The 21,847-nt window shown below is 42.9% G+C and overlaps 2 protein-coding genes and 1 non-coding gene across 8 annotated transcripts in view; 2 read left to right on the forward strand and 1 right to left on the reverse strand.

Annotated features, from left to right (window-relative positions):
* Nucleotides 1–5,102: 5,102 nt before the first annotated feature.
* Nucleotides 5,103–9,477, reverse strand: SERP1 (stress associated endoplasmic reticulum protein 1). Its single transcript, XM_070405963.1, has 3 exons — nt 9,035–9,477; nt 8,709–8,784; nt 5,103–7,084 (listed from the first exon to the last, which is right to left on the reverse strand). The coding sequence occupies exons 1-3, from the start codon at nt 9,116–9,118 to the stop codon at nt 7,044–7,046; spliced, it is 201 nt and encodes a 66-aa protein (XP_070262064.1). The 5' UTR covers nt 9,119–9,477; the 3' UTR covers nt 5,103–7,043.
* Nucleotides 9,478–9,731: 254 nt separating this feature from the next.
* EIF2A (eukaryotic translation initiation factor 2A) overlaps nt 9,732–21,847 on the forward strand; it is a 72,358-nt gene continuing 60,242 nt past the window's right edge. For 3 of the 6 annotated variants that reach the window (XM_070405965.1, XM_070405966.1, XM_070405969.1), the window contains exon 1: nt 9,732–9,834. In XM_070405965.1, coding sequence (XP_070262066.1) covers nt 9,807–9,834 — 28 coding nt within the window. In that variant the 5' untranslated portion in view covers nt 9,732–9,806. The remainder of the gene's footprint in view (nt 9,835–21,847) is intronic. The other 3 variants (XM_070405967.1, XM_070405968.1, XM_070405970.1) reach the window with 1 other exon arrangement.
* On the forward strand, nt 18,004–18,126 carry LOC139004701 (small nucleolar RNA SNORA43). Its single transcript, XR_011470542.1, has one exon. It is a non-coding gene; the product is annotated as a small nucleolar RNA SNORA43 (small nucleolar RNA).

Here is a 21,847-nt window from a genome sequence, read left to right on the forward strand (position 1 = left end):
ATTCTTCTCAAGTGCACATGAGACATTTTCAAAGATAAATCACATGTTAGGACACAAGATGTATAAGTAGCAAGTGATCCTAAGAAAGTTGGCAATGTCCTTCCTGCCAAGTAAAATACAGAGGCTGCAGGTCCTTTTTGTTTTCAGTGAGGAAGCCTTTCACCCTTTGTTTTGGCAATTCACAAAGTTACTGTCATTAGGTTTCATAACAGTTGCATGTCACAGAGAAGCCTACGGAATTTGGGAATTTGCTTAAGGCCCTGGAACTAGAATGCTGAGCCCTCTTGAACACTGCTCTATGCTTAATTTGCATTCGATTCACCTGGGGATCCTGTGAAGATGAAAATTCTAATTTAATGGCCTTCTGTGGGGCCTGAGATTCTGCATTCCTAACAGGCTTCCAGGTTATTGTTGGTCCTCTGGCCATACTCTGAGTAACAGATTACTCCTTTTAGACCTCCGACAGAGGCTGGGTGTTAAACTGCACTAGTCTGCTTTCCCTGTCAGTCAGGTGGACTGTAATGTAATGTTTAGCCAAAGAAAGGGATTTCACCTTTAAAAACATTCTGATTGCTGTTCTCAGTCAAGCAGAAATGACTTCAAGGTTCTGAGATGGTTTTCATTCTCTGTAGCACCTTGCTTCTTCATGTCATCCACCTGTAATTAACAGGTGGGGTGTGCAGGAGTAACCAAGGCTGGAGGTGGGCAGACACATGCTTGGGTACTCCCAGTGTTTACCTTTATGATTTGGGTTTTGTCAGAAATTATAATCTCTCTCAATCCCAGATGAAACTTGAGCCTTAGAATCTGGTCTAAGGGGCACTCCCAGGTGCCAGGAGGTAAGCACTCTTCCCAAACTAAGCGCTCTTTCCAAGCTCTGCATGTGTGTGTGGATGGCATTTTTCCAAACAGGCCCTGGGAATCTCCTTTGCACAGTGTATGAAATCTAAAATTTGGTAATCCTGCCACATTTTTAAATGCCAGCCAACATGGCCTTACTGTAGAAAATTCCTTTCTGATGACAGAACAAGCTATCCCTGCCAGAGACTGGATATGGTTATGGGAGTACAGAGCCATTCTGGTTTCGTGGTCTGGTGTGAAGGGCACATATTGTGGCATCCTTGCCCCTCCTGCAACCTAGGATAAGAGGGGACAGAGCCAGCTGAAAGCCCCCAAACACCTGCTGTAAATAGCAAGCATGGTTGTTTGACTTTTTCCTTATAACTGGACAAACTGGTGTGGTGAGGTATCAGCTTTCTTTATAAAACACCTTTTGGTTTTCTCAGTGGCACTTACTATGAACAGGTCCTCAAATATGACTAAAGGACAAATACCTCTGTTGATACATTTCCAAAAATCAAACATATCCTGGGAGAGTTCGTTTCAAGGGCAGACTGAATTCTGGTGCTGAGCCCAGCCATTAAGCAGAGGTTGTCGGGATTGGAAAATGTTGAGATAATGGCTATATCAGCGGTAGATTTTATAAAACATGTTCTTATTTTGAAGATTCTGATATAAGAGGGCATTCATCATTCTCTTACACTTGATCACTCAACTAAAAAGGTGAGCTCTCCCTATGTGTGTAAAGTTTCATACTAACCTTGAGGGTGGTGAGAGTAGACGAGAGAGAGAGAGAGAGAGAGAGAGACAGAGAGAGAGAGAGAGAGAGAATTAGTTCTTAAGGATTCCATTCTCTGAGAAACTAAGAAATACAATTTAAAAATAAAACAAATAAACATGGCAATATAATAAACGCTAACTGGTCCAGAGTCATAAATCCCAAAGAAAGTGTTTCTGATTTCCATGGCCAGGGAAAACTTCACAGAGGAGGTAAAATTAAGGCTAGACTTTGAAGAATAGGTATTGTAATGAAGGTAAACTGAATAAAAACACAGAGAGTTCAAGATATTTGAAAAATGAAAGTAGACTCTTTGGGCTAGAACAGGTCTATGGAGGGAAGCCATGGGGAACAAGGCTGAAAAGGTAGGTTGTTGCCACATTGGGAAGTGTCCTGACAATCAAAGCTAGAGTTATTTCCATCCCAGTTGCAGTGGGAACTCACTGAAGTTTAGTAAATCTTCAGATTTACCTTAATGGAACACTCATGGGGTTTCCTGGGATTAATATATAATCTCCTAAAGTAAAAGGAGACATTGCCACACAACAATAATTCCTTGGCACTCAGAACACTAAAGAGCTAGTTTTTTGTGTTTTTTCTTTTTGTAGTTTTAATTTCTTTATTAAGGTACTACATATGTGTCCTTATTACATATGTGTCCCCCATTACCCCCCCCCCCCACTCATGCCCTCACCCCCTGTTGTCTGTGTCCATTGGTTATGCTTATATGCATGCATACAAATCCTTTGGTTGACCTCTCACCCTTACCCCCACCCTCCCCTACCTTCCCTCTGAGGTTTGACATTCTGATTGATGATTCTCTGTCTCTGGATCTGTTTTTGTTTATCAGCTTATGTTGTTCATTATATTCCATAAATGAGTGAGATCATGTGATATTTATTTTTCTCTGACTTAAAGAGCCAGTTTTCTAATCCTTGCTCTGCTACAGGCTCATTGGTAATGGGAAAGGTAACTTCTCTAGGCCATAATTTCAACTATAAAATAAAGGGTTAATCAAGATCATTTCTAAAGTTCCTTCCAGCTCTAGCCGGTTTGGCTCAGTGGATAGAGCATCAGACTACAGACTGAAGGGTCCCAGGTTCGATATTGGTCAAGGGCACATGCCTGAGTTGCGGCTCCATCCCCAGTAGGGAGCGTGCAGGGGGAAGCTGATCAATGATGCTCTCATCGATATTTCTATCTCTCCCTCTCCCTTCCTCTCTGAAATCAATAAAATATATATATATATATATATATATATATATATATATATATATATAAAAAAATAAAGTTCCTTCCAGCTCTAAAATCAATTATTCTCATTCTCCTGTTAGAGACTTTCTCCAGTGAGGAAAGAAGAAAAACCTGTTATAACCTATTTAATGACACTGAAATCACAGTTTTAATTATTTAAATTTGCAGATTTGTTCTAATTCTGTCTGCACTGCAAAGTAGAAATTTGCACAGTGGAAGTCACTGAACCTTTGATTTATTCACTGAACCTTTGTTATAAAAAGCACCTATGGAGAGCAGATGAAAGCATTTTTTTGACTAAATTATCAAATTATTTTTCAACATCACAGATGAACATTTTAAAAACAAATTACAATAATATTATAGCAAAATACTTTTAAAAAGTGTACACTTGAATGTTATAGTAGATAACACTACTGATTTGATCTTTGTGTTTTTTGTGCTGTACAGGAAATGCCAATACTAAATTTGTCACAAACTCATTTTCAAAAGAAATTGCATCCATAAAGGGACAAGTTCTTTCTTTTCTCTTTCTTTTTAATTAGCAACATGAAAAAAAATTAAGAGCTTTTCTAAGAACAGAAGAAGAGTCATGGAAACAGAAGTGTTCTGTGTGGATGCTTCGCAGTCATCCCTAGGTTTCCGCAGGGTACACTGAGGCAGAAAACCTTGTTTCTAGTTTCTGCTCTACCTCGGTTAGCTCTGTGAGGGCAGAAACCATTTATCAGGTTTTACCTCTCCTTTGAAATACTTACCACAATTATGGTCATCATTGTCTTTTCTCTCACTACTGGATTGCAAGATCTAAGTGTCGGGACTCTGTATTCACAGCTCTCTCTATCCAGCATGTAAGTTACTCAATATTCACTGAATTAATTTTTTAATTTAGCTGTAAAGTGAGGTAGTTGGACAGAATTTCCCATGTCCCTTCCACCTTTGATTCTAATAGATATGAACTTACTTTGGATTATCTAAGTCCAGACTGTTGAATTTTCCCCTTCAGCTTACTTTATAGCCTTTTATTGCATACTAGTACTTCTCCAAATTAAGACATTTTTGTTTTAATTCAACTTGAAGATAAAGCAGTACAAGGATTATATCTAGACAAGGAAGGATTCTGAGGGAGTGATATTGCACATGCTGTTGAACCCAACTCCTACCTCTTGAAGTTGTGGTTTGTGTCTAAAACAAGTAAAACTAAAAAGGTAAAGGCAAATCAAACTTCAGAACAATTTATAAAATTTGATGATATTCTACATTTTACAGGTGCTAACGCACAATAAGTTTGTTGAACCTCCAAGAACATAATCCAGCACAATATGGTAGTTCTTTGTACCAACAAAACTTGGTAAGAAGAATCATGAATTTTTTTATTTATCTGTAAAGGATGCTTTGCACTTGAGTATACATATTTCTTTAATGTAAGTCAAAAGCCCATTACAGTGTATCCTGTTACAATGAAAATCTTTTACTTAATCTGGAAGCTCACTCAATTATTTTGAGCATTATATACAACTCAACAGATACAATGAAATCCTGACAACTCTTTGAAATGTTGTAGCTAAATTACAAAGAGTAATTGGATTATGTAGACAACTGCAACAAAGCATTTACTCTCATACTGTGCTCAAAATTAGATGACACATAAAATTCAATTGGGAGCCCGGCCAGCGGCGGCTCAGTGGTTGAGGGTCAACCTATGAACCAGGAGGTCACAGTTCGATTCCGGTCAGGGCACATGCCCAGGATGTGGGCTCCATCCCCAGTGGGAGGCGTGCAGGAGGCAGCTGATCAATGATTCTCTCTCATCATTGATGTTTCTCTCTCTCTTCCTCTTTGAAATCAATAAAGATATGCTTTTAAAAAATTCAATTAGGAAAGGGAGTTAAAAAGAACCGTGCTTCTTCCTTGAATCAGACTTGGATAAACATGAGATAAGGGTAAATCCTAGGTGGGGAAGTATTTAATTCATTGTGTTTTTATATATTTTTCTTGCTACCTATTCCCAAATCCGTGCATTTGGGTACTATTTGTTTTATCTCAAGTACAACATAATACTAGGCAGTCTTTAAAATCATTTTCTATTAATTGTAAAATATACACTCAGATAAGAACTCTGGAGAGCACTTGTGATCTTGGTTTCCAGCATGCATCAATTTGGTTCAAACAAATTCTTATTAAAAAAAAAAAAAATGGAACTCTGTAAAATCATTTTCTTTTAGAAGGCATAAAATATCCAGGGAACTTTTATTTTTAAAGAACAAATCAAATAAGACATAGCTTTCATTGACCCAAACATGCATAATCCATCCTTAATATAAAATGCACTCAATTGGAAAATTACACATGAAATACAAAGGGAATGCAACTTTACATATGTAAAATGGTTGCTAGCTATAGCAATTTAACAGTCAAATTAATAGACATTGTATATTAAAAGACATCACCACCATCTTAAAGTCAATTACCTATGATACACCAAGGGAAATTCTGATATGGAATGGTTTGACTCAAAGCAAAGAATAAGGCACCTGCTATGAACTTAGAACAATAACTTTCATTTTAAAAGTTACAATAAAATAGAATTAACCAAGATACTTGTTTCAAAGAGGGAAACAAGTATAGGAGTTGACTTCCTGGGTGAGAAAGGCAGGTAACAATGAAGATAAAACCTGCTGGCCCCAGGTCAGCTGATTCTTTTCCTATTCTAGAGTAGTCAAATTCCTGACAAGCCTTACCACTCCCCTCCCACACTCTCTCCCATACCTTGGGGCATCAGAAGCTCTCTCTGAAGGTCACACTGAGTATAGACAAAGTAGCAGATTTCCCTTCTGTTCCTTTTAAAACAGCTTATTTTAAAAGAAATATCCTGAGGCAATTAAACAAAGCAAACAAGCAGCTTTCTTTCCAATTAACAGACATCTCTCAGGTTTTTTTCATCAAGTTATGGCTAAGTATTTAAATAGCCAATACTTTCAGTTTTTAACAGTACCAGAAAACCCCAAATCTGCCTTCCTACTCCCCCTTACCATTACAATGGAAGTCTGATCATAACCTATAAAATTATACAACAAAGGGAAAACTAAGGACTGATCCCTTATCAGTAAATCCATTTAATTCCAGATGATACATTAGTCTGATGTATCTAGAACCCCAACAATTTTAATCATAAATCTAGAAAAAACATTTCCAAACTAGGTGTAACTTTTTAGTTGTTGTGCCTTTTTGATGTTAAAAGTGCTAATAACATGCTAAGATGTCTTATGGCACATTGGGCTCAATAGTATGTCCTGATGAGGCATCCATTTTTAGTTGTGTTTTTCCTCTTAGACTCTGTCTACCATAGTAGACCCTTTTGATACATTAAAGTAATTCTGATGAAATCACTGGTGAGATAAACAAACCTTCCCTGACTATACTCCACCATGATAGGTTTTAGTGAAACTGAAGTGACTAAATTACAAAATGCTCAACCAAGTTGTTTTCTTATGGCATCTCAGGTTAGTATATTCACTCATGCAAAATCCAAGGTAGTGTACCAGAAATAATATTAAAGTAAACATGGCTATAAGCATCTCCTTTTACATTAGGCGTTTAGAAGCTTTTAGAATTTCCTAGGTGCTATAGATTGTGGGAAAACTAGGCTAACTGTATAGTTGTTCCATTTATAAGCACCTTATTACAGTACAGGTCCATGACCCTATATGGGAGTGTGCTTTCAATTCAAGATATTGTAATAAGTGCCTAGCTATGTAAAAACCATAAGATTCCAAATTTTAAATTAAGCTAACTGCATGTACTCATTAGAGTTAACAAAATCTAGACCCTGTCCACACAGACTTAATCTAATTACCTATACTGTATACTGTTTTAATAACCACATTAAAAAACTTACTCTTTAATGACTGAATAAGTAGGGTCCGCTATGGTAGCTTAACAATCAAATTTTATTGCTTTATTCATGTGGTGCTTTTGCAAGGCACTGTGGTATGAACTAGAAAATTTGGAATGACTTGTGAAAAAACCTTGGAATGACACATGAATGATGATATGAAAAGTCATTCTGAGGCAGGATGATTTACTGAATTGTTTTTACCCAGGGTATCAAACATCGGGAATGAGTTCAAGTTAAAATTCACAGGAGAATGGAAACATCTTAAGGTCAGGCTCTTCACATGCCCATCCTGATACTTTGAATAATCTGGAAAATTGCTGTAAAGAGAAAGAGCAAATATTAAAACATGCTTTGAATAAAATGGTCTGGCAAGGGGCAAATATTTATTAACACATTGCGTACCGCTCAGGAGTTTTCTCGTGTTTTGCGCGCGCCATCTGTTAAGGACCGCTCACGAGTGTTCTTAGATGTCAACACACTGTCTTGTCCACTGTGGGGCGCGGTTACAGTGTTTTGGCCAGGTTTAAGCCTCGGACTAATGAAAGGACAGGGTCCTCTCACTGCCACGTGTAAGTCCCAGCTGGAGGGCAGGGCCCTCCCAGCACAATCATAGCCAACGGCTGGGTTGTAAGCTTGAACCTATGGTCCGAACACATAGCCCCTAAAGTACTAGAAACTTTAATTGTTTTTGTAAATAAAAATGTTATAATTATTGAAAAACAACACCTAAAGTGCATTATGATCTGTAGTTATGATGATTTAAATAACGTGCAGTTTGCCCAAAAACTTACGGTCCCTGGCGTATGTCTTAGAGATTTCTATGTGGTACGCAATGTTAAGGTAGGGTACCCTTAAGTAACTTGCAAATGCTATGTAACTTCATTATAATAAGAAATGAAGACAGGCCTACCATAAAAAAACAAATGTCCATTAAGTTATTTTTTAAAATCTCAGCTTCTGAGTTTTCTATTTAAATGTCCCAGAGAGTTTGACAATAGCATTTCAGAAAGAACTTAAAGTACCAAAGCAAACAGGTTTTTCAAGCACAGAATTATTTTGGTTTATCACTAGATATTACATGTCCTCTGAAGGCCTGGCCTGTAACATGCATGTTTCCTCATTCTCACAAGGCTGAAATTCAATCATCTTTAGGTTATATAAATTGCTTGGCTCTTGGCCATTTATCAGGAAAGCTTCCAACTGGTAAGTTTAGGAGACAGGCAAAGTGAAATGTTTAAAAGAAACCCCAATAAAGTTAGAATGTCAAAATTTGAAATGCAGAAACATGTACTTCAATATCAACAGCTTATATAATAAATGATATTCTGTAATGCATTTGCAGAGGCAAGAATCTATAGCTAACAGCAGGCTGCCCCGACAACGAATTTTTCTACCATATGTCAAATGTTTCTTTTATTAATCTAAAACCATTTGTCACATATTAAATTGCCACGTTTCTTCTATAGTGAATCAGTTCTTCGCACTAGCTTTACCCTAAAATATACCCAGCTTTTGAAATAAGATGTTAGATTCTGGGACATGTTAAATTAAGTTAGAACATCCATATGTACATAATGTTCAAGTTTCTTTCTTTTTGCAAAGGAATTGATAATGGAATAGCAAACCATCCTATTTCCTTCTCTGAGATGTTTTCGTTGTTTGTTCTGCTCTACATTTCTTCCAGCTTGATCATTACTAAGAACCTGACGACCTCCTTTTCTAGTATCCTGTGGGCACAAGTCAAGCTGGGAGAAGTTTCTGGAGCATCACCCTCTGTGCATATGTGGGACAAGTAAATTTGTTCGGATGAAAGAGAATTATGTAGAGCGCGCGGCAGGTGGGTAGAGAACTACGCGGTTCAGACTCACCACTGAGAGGTCACCACGTCATCCTAAACCCGTCATCCCACTTCCCACCCGACGTGGCCCCCAGAGCACTTACCAGAACCACAAACAACAAAAATGAAGAGAGCCAATAACCAAGGTCCTACAGACGCCTTCTCTTCGGGAGCATTTCTCTGCAAAAAGGAAAACCCACCGTTTCAAATGCAAAAATCCACTGCGACCCAGGACTCCCACAGCGGAGTCTCTCCTCCGTTCCCGAGCCGCCCAGCTCCGGCACCCCCTTCCCCGAACCCCCAACTTATAGTGTCCAGCTCGCGGCCTCGGGCCCCCACAGCCGGCCGGGTCTGGGGAGGACTCGACGCGGCCCTAGACTCGGGCCTCAGCTCCGGCTGCAGCACAGAGGCGCGTCCGCTCTTTCCTTACCGAGGTCTTGGCTACGTTGCCGCGCTGGGTGATATTCTTGCTGTGCTTCTCGTTAGCCATACGGATCCGCTGTTTGGCGACCATCTTCGCGGCGCCACCACTAACCCAAACCACCCCTTGGCCTCGTTCGCTCCCCCCTCGGACCGCTGCGACGCCCCGCTCCCGGTGCCGCGCCGCGGGAACCGGGAGGTTCTCAGGCGGGCGCTAGGTTGGGCCTGTGAGCTGCAAACGCGGTGCTGAGCGCAGGCGGGCGTGGGCCGCCGGCTGCCTGGGAACCTGGGCGCGCCGGCGAGCGAGGCTGGAGCGCGGGAGGACAGCAGGCCCGGAAGAGGCTCGAAACGCGGCCGCCGCCGCCGGGAGCGTGGAGTGAAAGAGGAAGAAACGAAACAAGTGGACCTCGTAACCCGTCAGCTCGAACTACTTCGGTTCGGCTGCCAACGTCAGCACTGGGAGAACTCCGCCCCGCGGAAGTGCGGGCCCCACCGGCAGAAGCGGGAGAGGGAGGGTGAAGGCGGGCACAGGGGCCCTGGCCCAGCCCTCCCAAGTTCTGTAAAAATGTGTTCCCCCCGCCCACACACACACCCCCAGAGCTGCGCGTGCGCCTTGAGGCTCCTTCGCTGCTACAGGCTCCAAACGGAAGTGAATTGGCCCCGAGGCTGGTGACCCCGGAAATACTAAGTTGCCGTGCCCACGCCGGAGTGGACGTGTAGAGGCCGGGTTTGGCCCTCGTAAACTCTGACCCAAGTGTATAGTTTTCTCTTTCCGGGACGAGATGGCGCCGTCCACGCCGCTTCTAACAGGTGAGTTCTGAACCAGCAAGGGTCTGTTTCTTCAGAGCAGTTTCTTTTTTGTGTCTTTGTCCTTGGGCTTGGAGTCCGATACGGCCTTTATCTCGTAGATTGCGAAAGAGCCGGAGGGACCTTAGGGTTTTTTCGTGTTGCGTGGCAATCGGAAGTGAAGTCCCCGCCTCTGCGCTTTTGCGTTTCCTTTCCCTTTTGCTCATCCATCATTCTTTCCTGCCGTTTCAAGTTCTGCGGGATTAGAGGAAGGGTGATAACTGAAAATGCTAGTTGAATTTGTTACCCTGGGTTTGCAATCCTAGTATTGTAGGAACCCTTATCTGTTGACAGGCTTTGTTGACCGTGTGAAATCATTTAGCTTGGTAATAAGGAAACAATATAAACACATGGCTAAGTTCACCAGAATGACCACACAGGAAGAACACGTGAATTTAAGAAATACCAAGTTTTGTGCTCCTCGCCTTGATGAAATTTGTAGGGCTTGAAAGAGTGGAACTGTGGCAGTACGTGTGGTCTAGGATGGTAGCAGTGAGCATTATAGAGATAATATAGCACTGTTTGGTGTTGAAATGGTTATGAGCATTTTAGCATTAGAATATTAGAGGATTCCTGAGATTTTGAAGCTGACGCAGAGTTTATAATGTTGGAGAAGATAATAAACTTAGTCTTGGACAGTGTCAGGGAAGACTCTGGACTAGGGTAATGGCTGGGAGTCTCAAGTGAGCATCAAATAAGGAGGGGGCAATTGAGAGGGGAAAAGACGGCTTTGATTAAATCACCAGCGGCTTAATAATTTATGTAGAAGGAAAAGAAAGTCATTAAGAGACAGGATGTTTACTTTTATGGAATAGGATTATTTCCTCCTGAGACATGAAAGGAACCTTTTTAACTTTTCAATTCTTCTACATTTTAAGATCGACATCAAGCATGTGAAACTCAAAGGCTAACACCGGCCAAATAAACAAGGTTTAAGTTGATGTGGGCCGCAAAAAAAACAAAAGCTTCAATTTTCATAGAAATGTAGGTTTATTTCGATAGAGACATGCTGAATACAAAGGGCTGAAATAAAGGAGTAATCCTTAACATAAAATAATAGAACATTTTAATAAAAATTAATATTTTTTCTTGAACATTAACTTACCAGACACTGAATAACTGCACAAATTAATAAGTGTAACTCAAATAAACCTATTTTTCTTGTTCTCTGAAAGCGAAATATTTCCTGTTGTGCACACCAAACAAGTCAGTCCAAAACTAATGATGCGGCAATCAGCTGCTAAAATATTCACTGCTAGTATTAATGGAGAGAAATGGTGTGCCTGCACATAAGGTGCGTAAGGGAAATGAATGCAACACGATTATAGTAATCAGTCATTAGTAAACGTTCTAGTTTATTAATAATTATGTATAACAGGATATTGTAAAAATTAAGTTATGAAATTTTTATTAAAATGTTCCTTATATACCGTTATATTGGCTGGGCTGCAAAAATATTCATTGTGGGCTGCATGGGGCCTGCAGGCCCTGAGTTTGACAAGCTTGATCTACATTATACTACATTTTAAGATCTTTGTTGTTATGTACTGTGCCCACTCACATTCAACCTGTCTGCTATAGTTTATTCATCAAACATTTATCAAATACTGACTATGATTTGTTAGATAATATGCCAGGCAGATACTATTTAAAAGGCGTAACTATATAATTAAACTGGAGGCCCGGTGTACAAATTCATTCACAGGTGGGGTCCCTTGGCCTGGCCTGCGATCAGGGCCAATTGGGGCTATGGGAGGTTGGCTGGCCGGGGTGAGGGACTGCAGGAGGTTGGCTGTGGGAGCACACTGACCATCAGGGGGAAGCTCCTACGTTGAGCATCTGCCCCCTGGTGGTCAGTGTGCGTCATAGTGACCTATCGACTAGTTGTTTGGTCGTTCAGTCGCTTAGGCTTTTATACATAGAGATTAGGTTTTTTTCCTCTAGCTTTATAAAGGTAATTTGTATGCTACTCACAATTTTAGAATACTAAATGCTTAAGGGTGCATATTTCAAAGGTGTGCTAATGTAGATGCACAGAAACAGTGGGCAGGGATTGCTTAAGGCAAAGATAAAACTTTTACTAAAATGTTATATGTCTGGGCATGACTACCCACCGTGACTTCCCTGTTAGCAATTTATGATCTGATCACCCTGTGAGATTACTTTCCATAGGACTCCTCTTTTTCATCCACATGATTAATCTTTAAACACTTTTAGTATAGATATTTTAGTTAACAATAGATTATTTTACTTCAAGAATATTTTTAAAACTTATACTCATGGGATTTGTAGTTGTGAATAATTTAGAGATTATCCAGTAAATTGTATTAGTCATGACTTAATAGGAAATGACCAGGGGATTTTTTAAAGAAAACTTTATGTAATCTTAAAGCTTCAGTATTATTGTGCCAGAAGCCGGTCCATCCTTGCTGCTTGACACAGTTGCTGCAGGAAAGAAACATCTGCACAGCATATGTTTCAAGGGACCTGGCATATATAGCATATTGTTCTTAATATGTTTGCTCTCCTTAGTGCCATGTGTTTTAACCAAGGTCACCTCTCAGAGAAAGGTTGTTTCCCCAGGTGGGGATTTTTCCCTGAGGTTAGGGAGGGGATACAACCCCTTAACTAAGTGCCAGGCGGGTAGTTAATCACTTTAACTACAAACAGTCATGCTTAAGCTACATAATCTTTACTCCCTGGAATGGAGATAAGAAACGCCCTAACCTTTGCAATAGAAATTGATAGGATTAAAATCGACTGGTATAAATACAGATGTAACAAGACAATAAACATCAGATCCTAACCAGAACTTTGGCTGGAGATCCTGGCTAGAGGTCCTGACTAGGCTGCTGATCAACTGAAGGCTGTCTCCGTGTCATTCCTTCTTCGCCGACTCCGTCCACACCTTGGGGAACCCCTGGACCTGCTGGGGTTGGACCCCAGCATTATTGCATCTAGGTATTTCCATGACTCCAAAAATCTGTTTTTCTCATCCCTGTCTCTTGATTTCTTCACAGTTAAATTCATTCTCAATCTAACATTCTACATGATAGCTCAAGGTTTGCATTCAACCAAATCAGTAGCCCCAAAGGAAAGAGCACATTGTTGCTAGTCACAAGGCTGGCTGTCTTTAGCTTGGCTTGATTCTTGCTCATCTTTGATTCAGTCATTTTTAAATCAGATCACCAGGACCAAGTTATATTCTCACCCCTGGATAGTTTTCAAAGGAAAATTAGAGTAATCTAAAAAGGGGGGATTGGATGCCAAACAACAGTGGCCTTACACCAGGGGTCCTCAAACTACGGCCCGCGGGCCACATGCAAATACGAATATTGTATTTGTTCCCGTTTTGCTTTTTTACTTCAAAATAAGATATGTGCAGTGTGCATAGGAATTTGTTCATAGTTTTTTTTTTTTAAACTATAGTCTGGCCCTCCAACGGTCTGAGGGACAGTGAACTGGCCCCCTGTTTAAAAAGTTTGAGGACCCCTGCCTTACACGAAACCCATACTGTCTAGTCAGCTTGCTTAGTTGAGGCCATTGAGATAATTTATTAAAAATTAAGCCCAAACCGGTTTGGCTTAGTGGATAGAGCGTCAGCCTGTGGACTGAAGGGCCCCAGGTTCGATTCCAGTCAAGGGCATGTACGTTGGTTGTGGGCACATCCCCAGTAGGGGTTGTGCAGGAGGCAGCTGATCGATGTTTTTTTCTCATCGATGTTTCTAACTCTCTCTATCCCTCTCCCTTCCTCTCTAAAAAATCTATAAGATATATTTTTTAAAAAAATTAAGTCATTTTTTTCTAAATTGATATATACTTCAGTGAATGTAAAGGTTGAAAAAAGTATCATTTATAATAACAAAAGCATAATATGCAAATTGACCGAACGGCTGAACAGAATGACCATCCGATGACCATTTGGATGACCACGCTATGACACCCACTGGTGCCAGGCCAGCCAAGGCAGGTGCAATGCAATTGTTCCGGGGCCCTGCTATCGCCCCATGATCGCCCTGCAGAGGGAGGTCCAGGCCACTGGCCAGTGGTGCGATCGATCAATTGGGGGACTCCATGATTGCCCCGAAGAGGGAGGCCCAGGCCACCGACCAGTGGGCTGCAGCAGGTGGGCAGGGCCTACCTCTTTGGGGAGATCGATTGTGGGGCTCCCGGACTGTGAGAGGGCACAAGCTGGACTGAGGGACACACACACACACACACACACACACACACCCCTCCAGTGCACAAATTTGTGTACTGGGCCTCTAGTATTATAATAATCATCTTATCCCTGCCATAGGACTCTTGTTAGTTGAAGCCCAGTAGTTTTCTCATATTAACTCAGGCCTAGAGCAATAAATTGTACGTGAGTATCTGGAAAGGATAGTGAATTTTAAAAATATGTGTGTACAATATTTAATATAATTATTTTTAAATAGTTATTTTTTGTGTGAAAGTCTGGCACTTATTTGCTTAATGAAAAAAACTTTTTAAATTCTAGGTTTTTCTTTCTGATTGGATTATCACCACATTCCCTTTGATTGAAAAGGGAAATCATTAAAAATAAGAAATCATATCAAGTCTCAATATATTATTAAGGTAGCACCACATTCTATTCACTGTTTCGTTCAGTTACTTCTAATTATTGAAGAATTTGTTTTGAATTTATGTTTTTGCTTTTGTTAACTTGTAAAAACAGTTTATATTCTGTTATGATCCTTGATTTTGTGTTTCTTCTAATAAACTTTGTACATCTGTTTATTTAAATTTGTGTAAAAAGTTGCTCAAACTGATTAAATCCAGTAAAGTATCTTTAGTGGTACCAAAATCTCTTGCAGTACTTTCTCATAGTTATGCTTCTATGAAAGGGGGTGTGAAGTAAAATACTTGTTTTGAATAATGTTTATATGTATGAACAAAACTGGAACAACTAATATGATTTTTGTGATGGTTTCAGTGGATAATTAGTCCCCCTAAAATAGATATATCTATCGTAAAGCATCATGTACAAAGAAGGTTGTCTAATTTAATGAGTACTTTTGTCTCATGGAATATGTTCTTTACTTTATTACAAAAATCTTGGTCTATTCAATTTTTTATTTTAATTTAAAATTTTTGAAGAATGTTGCAAAACTTATAATTAGTTTAATTTCTTGTATTGTGAACAAACAATTAACCCAAAAGATAGGCTTTTTATGGACCCTTTATTTTGATATAATTTAAGTATAAGAAGTTGCAAAGACAGTAAATAGAGTTTCCATGGACCCTTCACCTAGTTTTCCCCAGTGAAGTCTTATATAATCATAGTACGTTATCAAAACCAAAAAATTGACACTAGCACAGCAGTATTTACTAAACTACAGTCTTTGTTTGAATTTCACCAGTTTGTGTGTATGTGTGTATAGTCTAAGAAAATTTATCATGTGTAGATTGATGTAATCACCACTGTCAGAATATAGAACTGCTCCATCACCACAAAGAAAATACCAACCTTTTATATAACACCTGCTTCAAACTCTAACCCTTGACAACCATTGATTTGTCCTCTATTATGATACTCTTGTCCATTTCAAGACTGTTACATAAATGGAATCATAGCACATGTAACCTTTGGATTTTTGTTTTTAAAGTGTTCTTTATGTCGAATGGGAATATGTGCGTGTTAAAAAGCAGATGATTAGTTTGATTCAAGATTTTCACTTCTCCAGAAACATACTCAAACCAGGAATTGAAAACCATATGAGACTGAATGCTAATTGAGCAGGAAAGACATGACCCTTTTCACACTGACTTCTCTGTCTAGTGTTGCCTTGTAAGATTTGGATTAATCTACATGAAAGACTGTGGGTTAGGTGGGATTTCCACTCCCCACTCCCCCCATTTCTGTTTTAGTCCATTTGGGCTTCTATAATAAAAGATCACAGCTTATAAATAATAGAAATTTGTTTCTCACAGTCTAGAGACCAGGGAGTTCAAGATAAAGTTACCTGTAGATACAGTGTCTACAGGAGCACTCATGTCCTGTTTCCTCTGTGTCCTCAAATGGCGGGAGAGGCAGGGGACCTCCCTGGAGTCTCTTTTATAAGGACACGTATGTTACCTCACAAAGATCTCACCTCTAAATGCGACTGAATTAGGGATTAAATTTCAACATATGAATTTGAGGGATGGAGAACACAAGCATTTAGTCTGGCAACTCCTTTGGGGTCTTTTGCCTATCTTAGTTTGGGGTGTAGGTATGAAATAAGAATTTAGAAAAGGAAAGAAAGCCTTGTACTAGTTGTTTCGAAAACCCTGAAATTTCAGTTTTCCCCAGGTAAGCATTGTGGTCAGTGATAATGGTAATACAAGTATGAGGACCATGGTCACTAATTACAAGTGCCATGAGAACATAAGCCAAGTTGGGCAAAGCTTTTTTCTTTTTCTTTTTTGCCAGTCACCTCAAGCATATGGGGTCAGCAGTTAAGTCAATAAAACATGGTTTGATTATATCACCATACTAGAGGGGGGCGTCCCTCAGCCCGGCCTGTGCCCTCTTGCAGTCTGGGACCCCTCGGGGGATGACGACCTGCTGGCTTAGGCCTGCTCCCCGGGGGATTCGGCCTAAGGTGGCAATGAGACATCCCTCTGGCAGCCCGGCAGCCCTCGGGGGATGTCCACTTGCCAGCGGGGAGCAGACCTAAGCTGCAGTCGGACATCCTTAGCGCTACTGAGGAGGCAGGAGAGGCTCCCACCACCACCGCTGTACTGGCAGCCATCAGCCTGGCTTGTGGCTGAGCAGAGCTCCTCCCATGTGAGAGCGCCCTGACCACCAGAGGGCAGCTCCTGCATTGAGCATCTGCCCTCTGGTGGTCAGTGTGTGTCATAGTGACCAGTCATTCCCAGTCATTCTGCTGTTAGGGTCAGTTTGCATATTACCCTTTTACTATATAGGATAGAGGCCTGGTGCACGGGTGGGGGCCGGCTGGTTTGCCCTGAAGGGTGTCCCGGATCAGGATGGGGGTCCCGCTTGGGTGCCTGGCCAGCCTGGATGAGGGGATGATGGCTGTTTGCAGCTGGTCACACCCTCTTCAGGGTGGGGGTCCCCACTGGGGTGCCTGGCCAGTCTGGGTGAGGGGCTGAGGGCCGTTTTCAGGCTGGCGGGTGACTGAAGCTCCCAACCTCTCCTTTTTTTTATTTTTTATTCTGGGTTTTATTTACCTTCTATGGCTGTCACTGGAACTGAGAGCTGCCTTTAGCTCTGAGGCTTGGCTCCAGCTCTGAGACCTCGGCTGCTGAAAGCAGGTATCTGGGTTTGTTTGGCTTCTATAATTGAAACTGTTGCAGCTCCAGCTCTGAGGCCCAGCTGGCTGAAAGCAGGTTTCTGGGGTTTGTTTAGCTTCTATAATTGCAACATTGTTTCTTAGAGTGCAGCTCAGAGGCCGGCAGCGGCAGGTGGGGAACCTTGGCTTCCTCCATCACTGGAGCAAGCAAGCCTCCTCTTCGCTTCAGCTGCCTGGCTACCGGCCGCCATCTTGGTTGGCAGTTAATTTGCATATCGTCCTGATTAGCCAATGGGAAGCGTGTTGGAGGTACGGTAAATTACCATGTTTGTCTATTATTAGATAGGATGGCATATTTTCTAATTACATTGCAGCTTCATTGGGACTACATTGGCGATACGCCATTTTGTTTTCCTATGCCTGTATGTGGTTTCTGAAAGAGAGCTCTCAGTGTGTGCAGTTGCCACTGCAGCTTGTGGGAGGGACATCATTAGGCTAACAAAATGTTAAATAACCTAGTTAAAGTGAATTCTGGTAACTGAACTCCTTAGTTTGAGAAATTCATTTTTTATTAATCCCTCAAATAAATGTTTGTTAAAAACTTAATTACAGTATTAGGAAAAGAATCTACTGTTCTCTTTTAAACCATAATGTATGGTATGTGATATTGCAGTAGATGATTGATTTTGATGATAAGAAATAGCATCATTTTGCCTGTGTAGTAAGAGAATAGTCAAAAGGCCAAGAAGTGATTAAGAATTTTCATGCTAGCCCTGCCAGTGTGGCTCAGTGGTTGAGTGTTGACCAATGAACCAAGAGGTTACAATTCCGTCTTATCATTGATGTTTCTGTCTCTCTCTCCCTCTCCCTTACTCTCTGAAATCAATAAAAATATATTGCTGCACCTGTGACGCCCGGGCACAGAGGAAGGGGCTATTTCTACGCTCAGTGCTCAGAATCGTTGGCACTGAGAATGGTTTGTGGCCTGACATTCTAAAAAGAAAGAAAGAAAGAAAAAAGAATTTTCATGCTAAAGAATTGAACTTCATAGTTTTAATTTTTATTATTTTTTTGTTAATCCTCACCCGAAGATATTTTTCCATTGATTTTTAGAGAGAGTGGAGGGGAGGGGGAGAGACAGAGAGAAACATGACATGAGAGAGACACCTCATATCCATTCATTGCCTCTTGAATGTGCCCCAACCAGATCCGGGGATCAAGCCTGCAACCGAGGTACATACCCTTGACTGGAATCGAACGTGGGACCCTTCATGCTACAGGCCACTGAGCCAAACCGGCTAGGGTTTTTTTTTTTTTTACTTTTTAAAATGTTTTTATTGATTTCAGGGAGGAAGGGAGAAGGATAGAGAGATAGAAACATCAATGATCAGCTGCTTCCTGCACGCCCCCTACTGGGGACCGAGCCCACAATCCAGGCATGTGCCCTTGGCTGAAAAGACAATAAAGTGGTAAAATGAAAAACACTATTTGTATTCTCCCCTTCCTTCCTTTACAGCCTTTATTTAAACTTTGAAATTTAGAAAAATTTCACTCCTATTTTCATTTCTTTACATTCAATATCATTTTGTATTAGTTTCAGGTTTATTAGTTACAGAATAGTGGTTAGACAACCATATACTTTACAAAGTGTTCCCTGATACTTCCAGTACCCATCTGGCTTCATACCATCATTACAACACTGTTGACTCTAGTCCCTATTTAAGTGACAATAGGTTTACAGGTTCCTTCCAACCTTTCTTTTGTGTTGCTTGACCTTCCTTTTCTTTCTCAGGTCTTCCCTTATTTTCTTTATATAGTATCTCAATTGGCCCTCAAAGCTCAGTGAAGGCACTGGGACACGCTTAACACATTTTACGGAGCAGGAAACTGAGGCCAATTCCAGTTGGTTATGGAACTGGACTCCTCGCGCAGGGAGCCCTCACAGCCGGCTCTCCGCCTTTCCTAAGGGACAGCCAGGGCAAACAGAACAAACCTCCCCAAGAGGCTTCCAAGCCTCATTCTCCAGCACCTCTTCATCATGGATGCTCCACATTCTTTCCTCTCCCCCGCCCCACCCCCATTCTTTACTGCCCCCCCTTCTGGGGAGCAGGTGGTAGGCTTGCACTCACTGTGCAGGTGTGCACCCCCATGGGGTGGGCGAGAACTGGGGGCGGGGCGGGCGCAGGCTTAGTTTTGGGGCCAAGGCAGGAGCAGGAGTCCTGGCCTCTCAAGTGTGCGGGCCGCGGGGAGGCCCGGTCAGCACCGGGAGCTTCACCAAACCGCCGCAGTGGGGTACCCAGCATGGGGCGCTCCTCCACTGAGGTGGTGCCACCCCTCCACCCCGCCTCAGGGCTGCGAGTCTGTGCCCCTCCGCCTGGGCGTCCTTCCACGCCTGCAGTCATCCCTGCAGTCATCGCCTCTTGTTTCCTGCCTATTGGGGCCAATACAGAACCTCACTCTCTGCAGGCGAGGCAGATCCCTGCCCGCCAGCACCCTGCCCAGGCCTGAGCCCCCACTAGTGCACCCCACCTTGGCGCCGCTCTGCGCTCCTTGGGCCGCCCGCCTGCTGGCCAGCTGCTTCCCCCAAGCCATGGCGCTTGCCCAGGATCGCCCATCAGGCGGAGGCCTGTGCGCGCGCCTGCAGACCCCATGGCCGCGGCTCCTGGCAGGGGCTTTGCCAAAGGTTCCTCTACCTTCAAGCTCTCTCCTCAGACTCCCAGGAGCTTGGCTCCTGCGGCCCAGCCCTTCCCTGGCTCCCTGCAGCCCTGCTCTACTCAGCTCTCCCGCCACCCACCTGTCAGGAAGCTGTCTGGAGCCTTGCTGCGGGCAGTGTGGTTCTGGGGCAGGGGCTAGGGTGTGGGGAGCAGCTCCAGGAAAGTTTAGTAAACCCCCGGTCCCCAGCCCCTCTTTGAGCTGAGCCCAGGGCAGGCTGGGGGCCTGGGTCCAAATACTGCAGCTGCGGAGGCCCCGCCCGCCTAGGGCCACACACAGGGGACCCGGCTGGGGGCGTGGTTTAGGCCGCTTGTTCGCACCGCCAAGGCACCCCCACCCCCTCCGCCCAGGTCGCAAACGGGTCCCCGCTGGGGGCGTGGTTTAGGCAGTTTGTTCGCACCGCCAAGCCCCCGCCGCCCAGGCCGCACACAGGGCAGTTGGGGGCGTGGTTTAGGCCGCTTGTTCGCACCGCCAAGCCCTCCCGCGCCCAGGTCGCACACAGGGGTCCCGGCTGGGGGCATGGTTTAGGTGGCTGTTTGAGCCGCCAAGCCCCCCATCCCCACCCCGCCACTCAAAGCTGCACACTGGGGTCCTGGCTGGCATTGGGGCTTAGGCGCCACGGGGGCGGGATGATAGCTCAAGCTGGCCCAACCTGCCTGCATGCAAATTAGCTGCCATCTTGGCTGACAGTTAATTTGCATATACTCACTGATTAGCCAATGAAAAGGGTAGCGGTCGTACGCCAATTACCGTGTTTCTCTTTTATTAGTGTAGATTACATTTTCACAAATAACAGTTTAGATTTTGAGTTGTTGAGAATCGAAGATGGCGGCATAGGTAAACACCGGAGACTGCTGCCGCAAACAACCACTTCAAAAATACAACTAAAAGACGGAACGGACATCAACCAGAACCACAGGAAGGCTGGCTGAGGAGAGACTCTTCAACTAGAAGGAAAAACAACAGCATTCCGAGGCTCAGAGGAGGCGCATTGTGGAAAATTTAAAGGTACGGTGGTGTGCGCGCAAAGCGGGCTGGTGGCTGAGGGCGCGGTTGTCGTTTTCAATCAGGAGGGAGTCTCAGACTCTGGGCTACAGATCCGGGCGAGTCTCTAGGGACCCAGACTCAAACGGGAGAAGCGGGACTGTCTGGCTACGGTCCCTCCGAGGTTTGCAGCGGTTGCTGGGACAGAGAGGCAGAGCCTCTGGGGATGGACTGAGAGCAGCCATAACTGGTCCCTCCGCCTGCCCTGTTGATCCCGTGCGACCCGCCCTGCCCAAGCCCTGCGCAGAGCCATTTGCTGGATCGCCTCAGGCAAAGGCTAGATTAGCACCTCCCCAGAGGACAGAAGTTTTCCCACAGCTGATTCTCACAGCCAGTCGGCCTGGTGGTCAAATCCCTCTAGTGTTAACTACAACAATTAAGGCTTAACTAGAACAAGATTGCGCACAAAGACCACAAAGGGGTGCACCAAGAAAGCATAAAAGATGCGGAGACAAAAAAGCATGACAGAAATGGAGGATATGGAGCTAAGAATCGCAATTTTGAGGGCTTGCAATAAACTTGAGCAGAGCCTCACGAAAACTAATGAGACCCTCGATGCTATGATAAAGAAACTAGAAAGTAAGCGTACACGGACTGAAATAAAGAATATTATACCAAATAGCAGACCAGAGGAGCACAAGAATCAAACCAAAGATTTGAAATACGAAGAAGCAAAAAACACCCAATTGGAAAAGCAAAATGAAAAAAGAATCCGAAAGTGTGAAGATAGTGTAAGGAGCCTCTGGGACAGCTTCAAGCGTACAATCATCAGAATTATAGGGGTGCCAGAAGATGAGAGACAGCAAGATATTGAAAACCTATTTGAAGAAATAATGGCAGAAAACTTCCCCCACCTGGTGAAAGAAATGGACTTACAGGTCCAAGAAGCGCAGAGAACCCCAAACAAAAGGAATCCAAAGAGGACCACACCAAGACACATCATCATTAAAATGCCAAGA

The sequence above is a fragment of the Myotis yumanensis genome, unplaced genomic scaffold, assembly GCF_028538775.1.
Source record: "Myotis yumanensis isolate MYYU_CA2020_CCGP unplaced genomic scaffold, mMyoYum1.0.hap1 SCAF_2, whole genome shotgun sequence".
Taxonomy (NCBI): domain Eukaryota; kingdom Metazoa; phylum Chordata; class Mammalia; order Chiroptera; family Vespertilionidae; genus Myotis; species Myotis yumanensis.

What these genes read in the sequence shown, in the direction of transcription:
- SERP1 (XM_070405963.1), bottom strand. Translation starts at nt 9,118, where the DNA reads ATGGTCGCCAAACAGCGGATCCGTATGGCTAACGAGAAGCACAGCAAG. An exon ending in GCAACGTAGCCAAGACCTCG is followed by an intron (nt 8,785 to 9,034) that starts GTAAGGAAAGAG and finishes TCCTTTTTGCAG; the next exon opens with AGAAATGCTCCCGAAGAGAA. An exon ending in TTTTGTTGTTTGTGGTTCTG is followed by an intron (nt 7,085 to 8,708) that starts GTAAGTGCTCTG and finishes TTCTCTTTACAG; the next exon opens with CAATTTTCCAGATTATTCAA.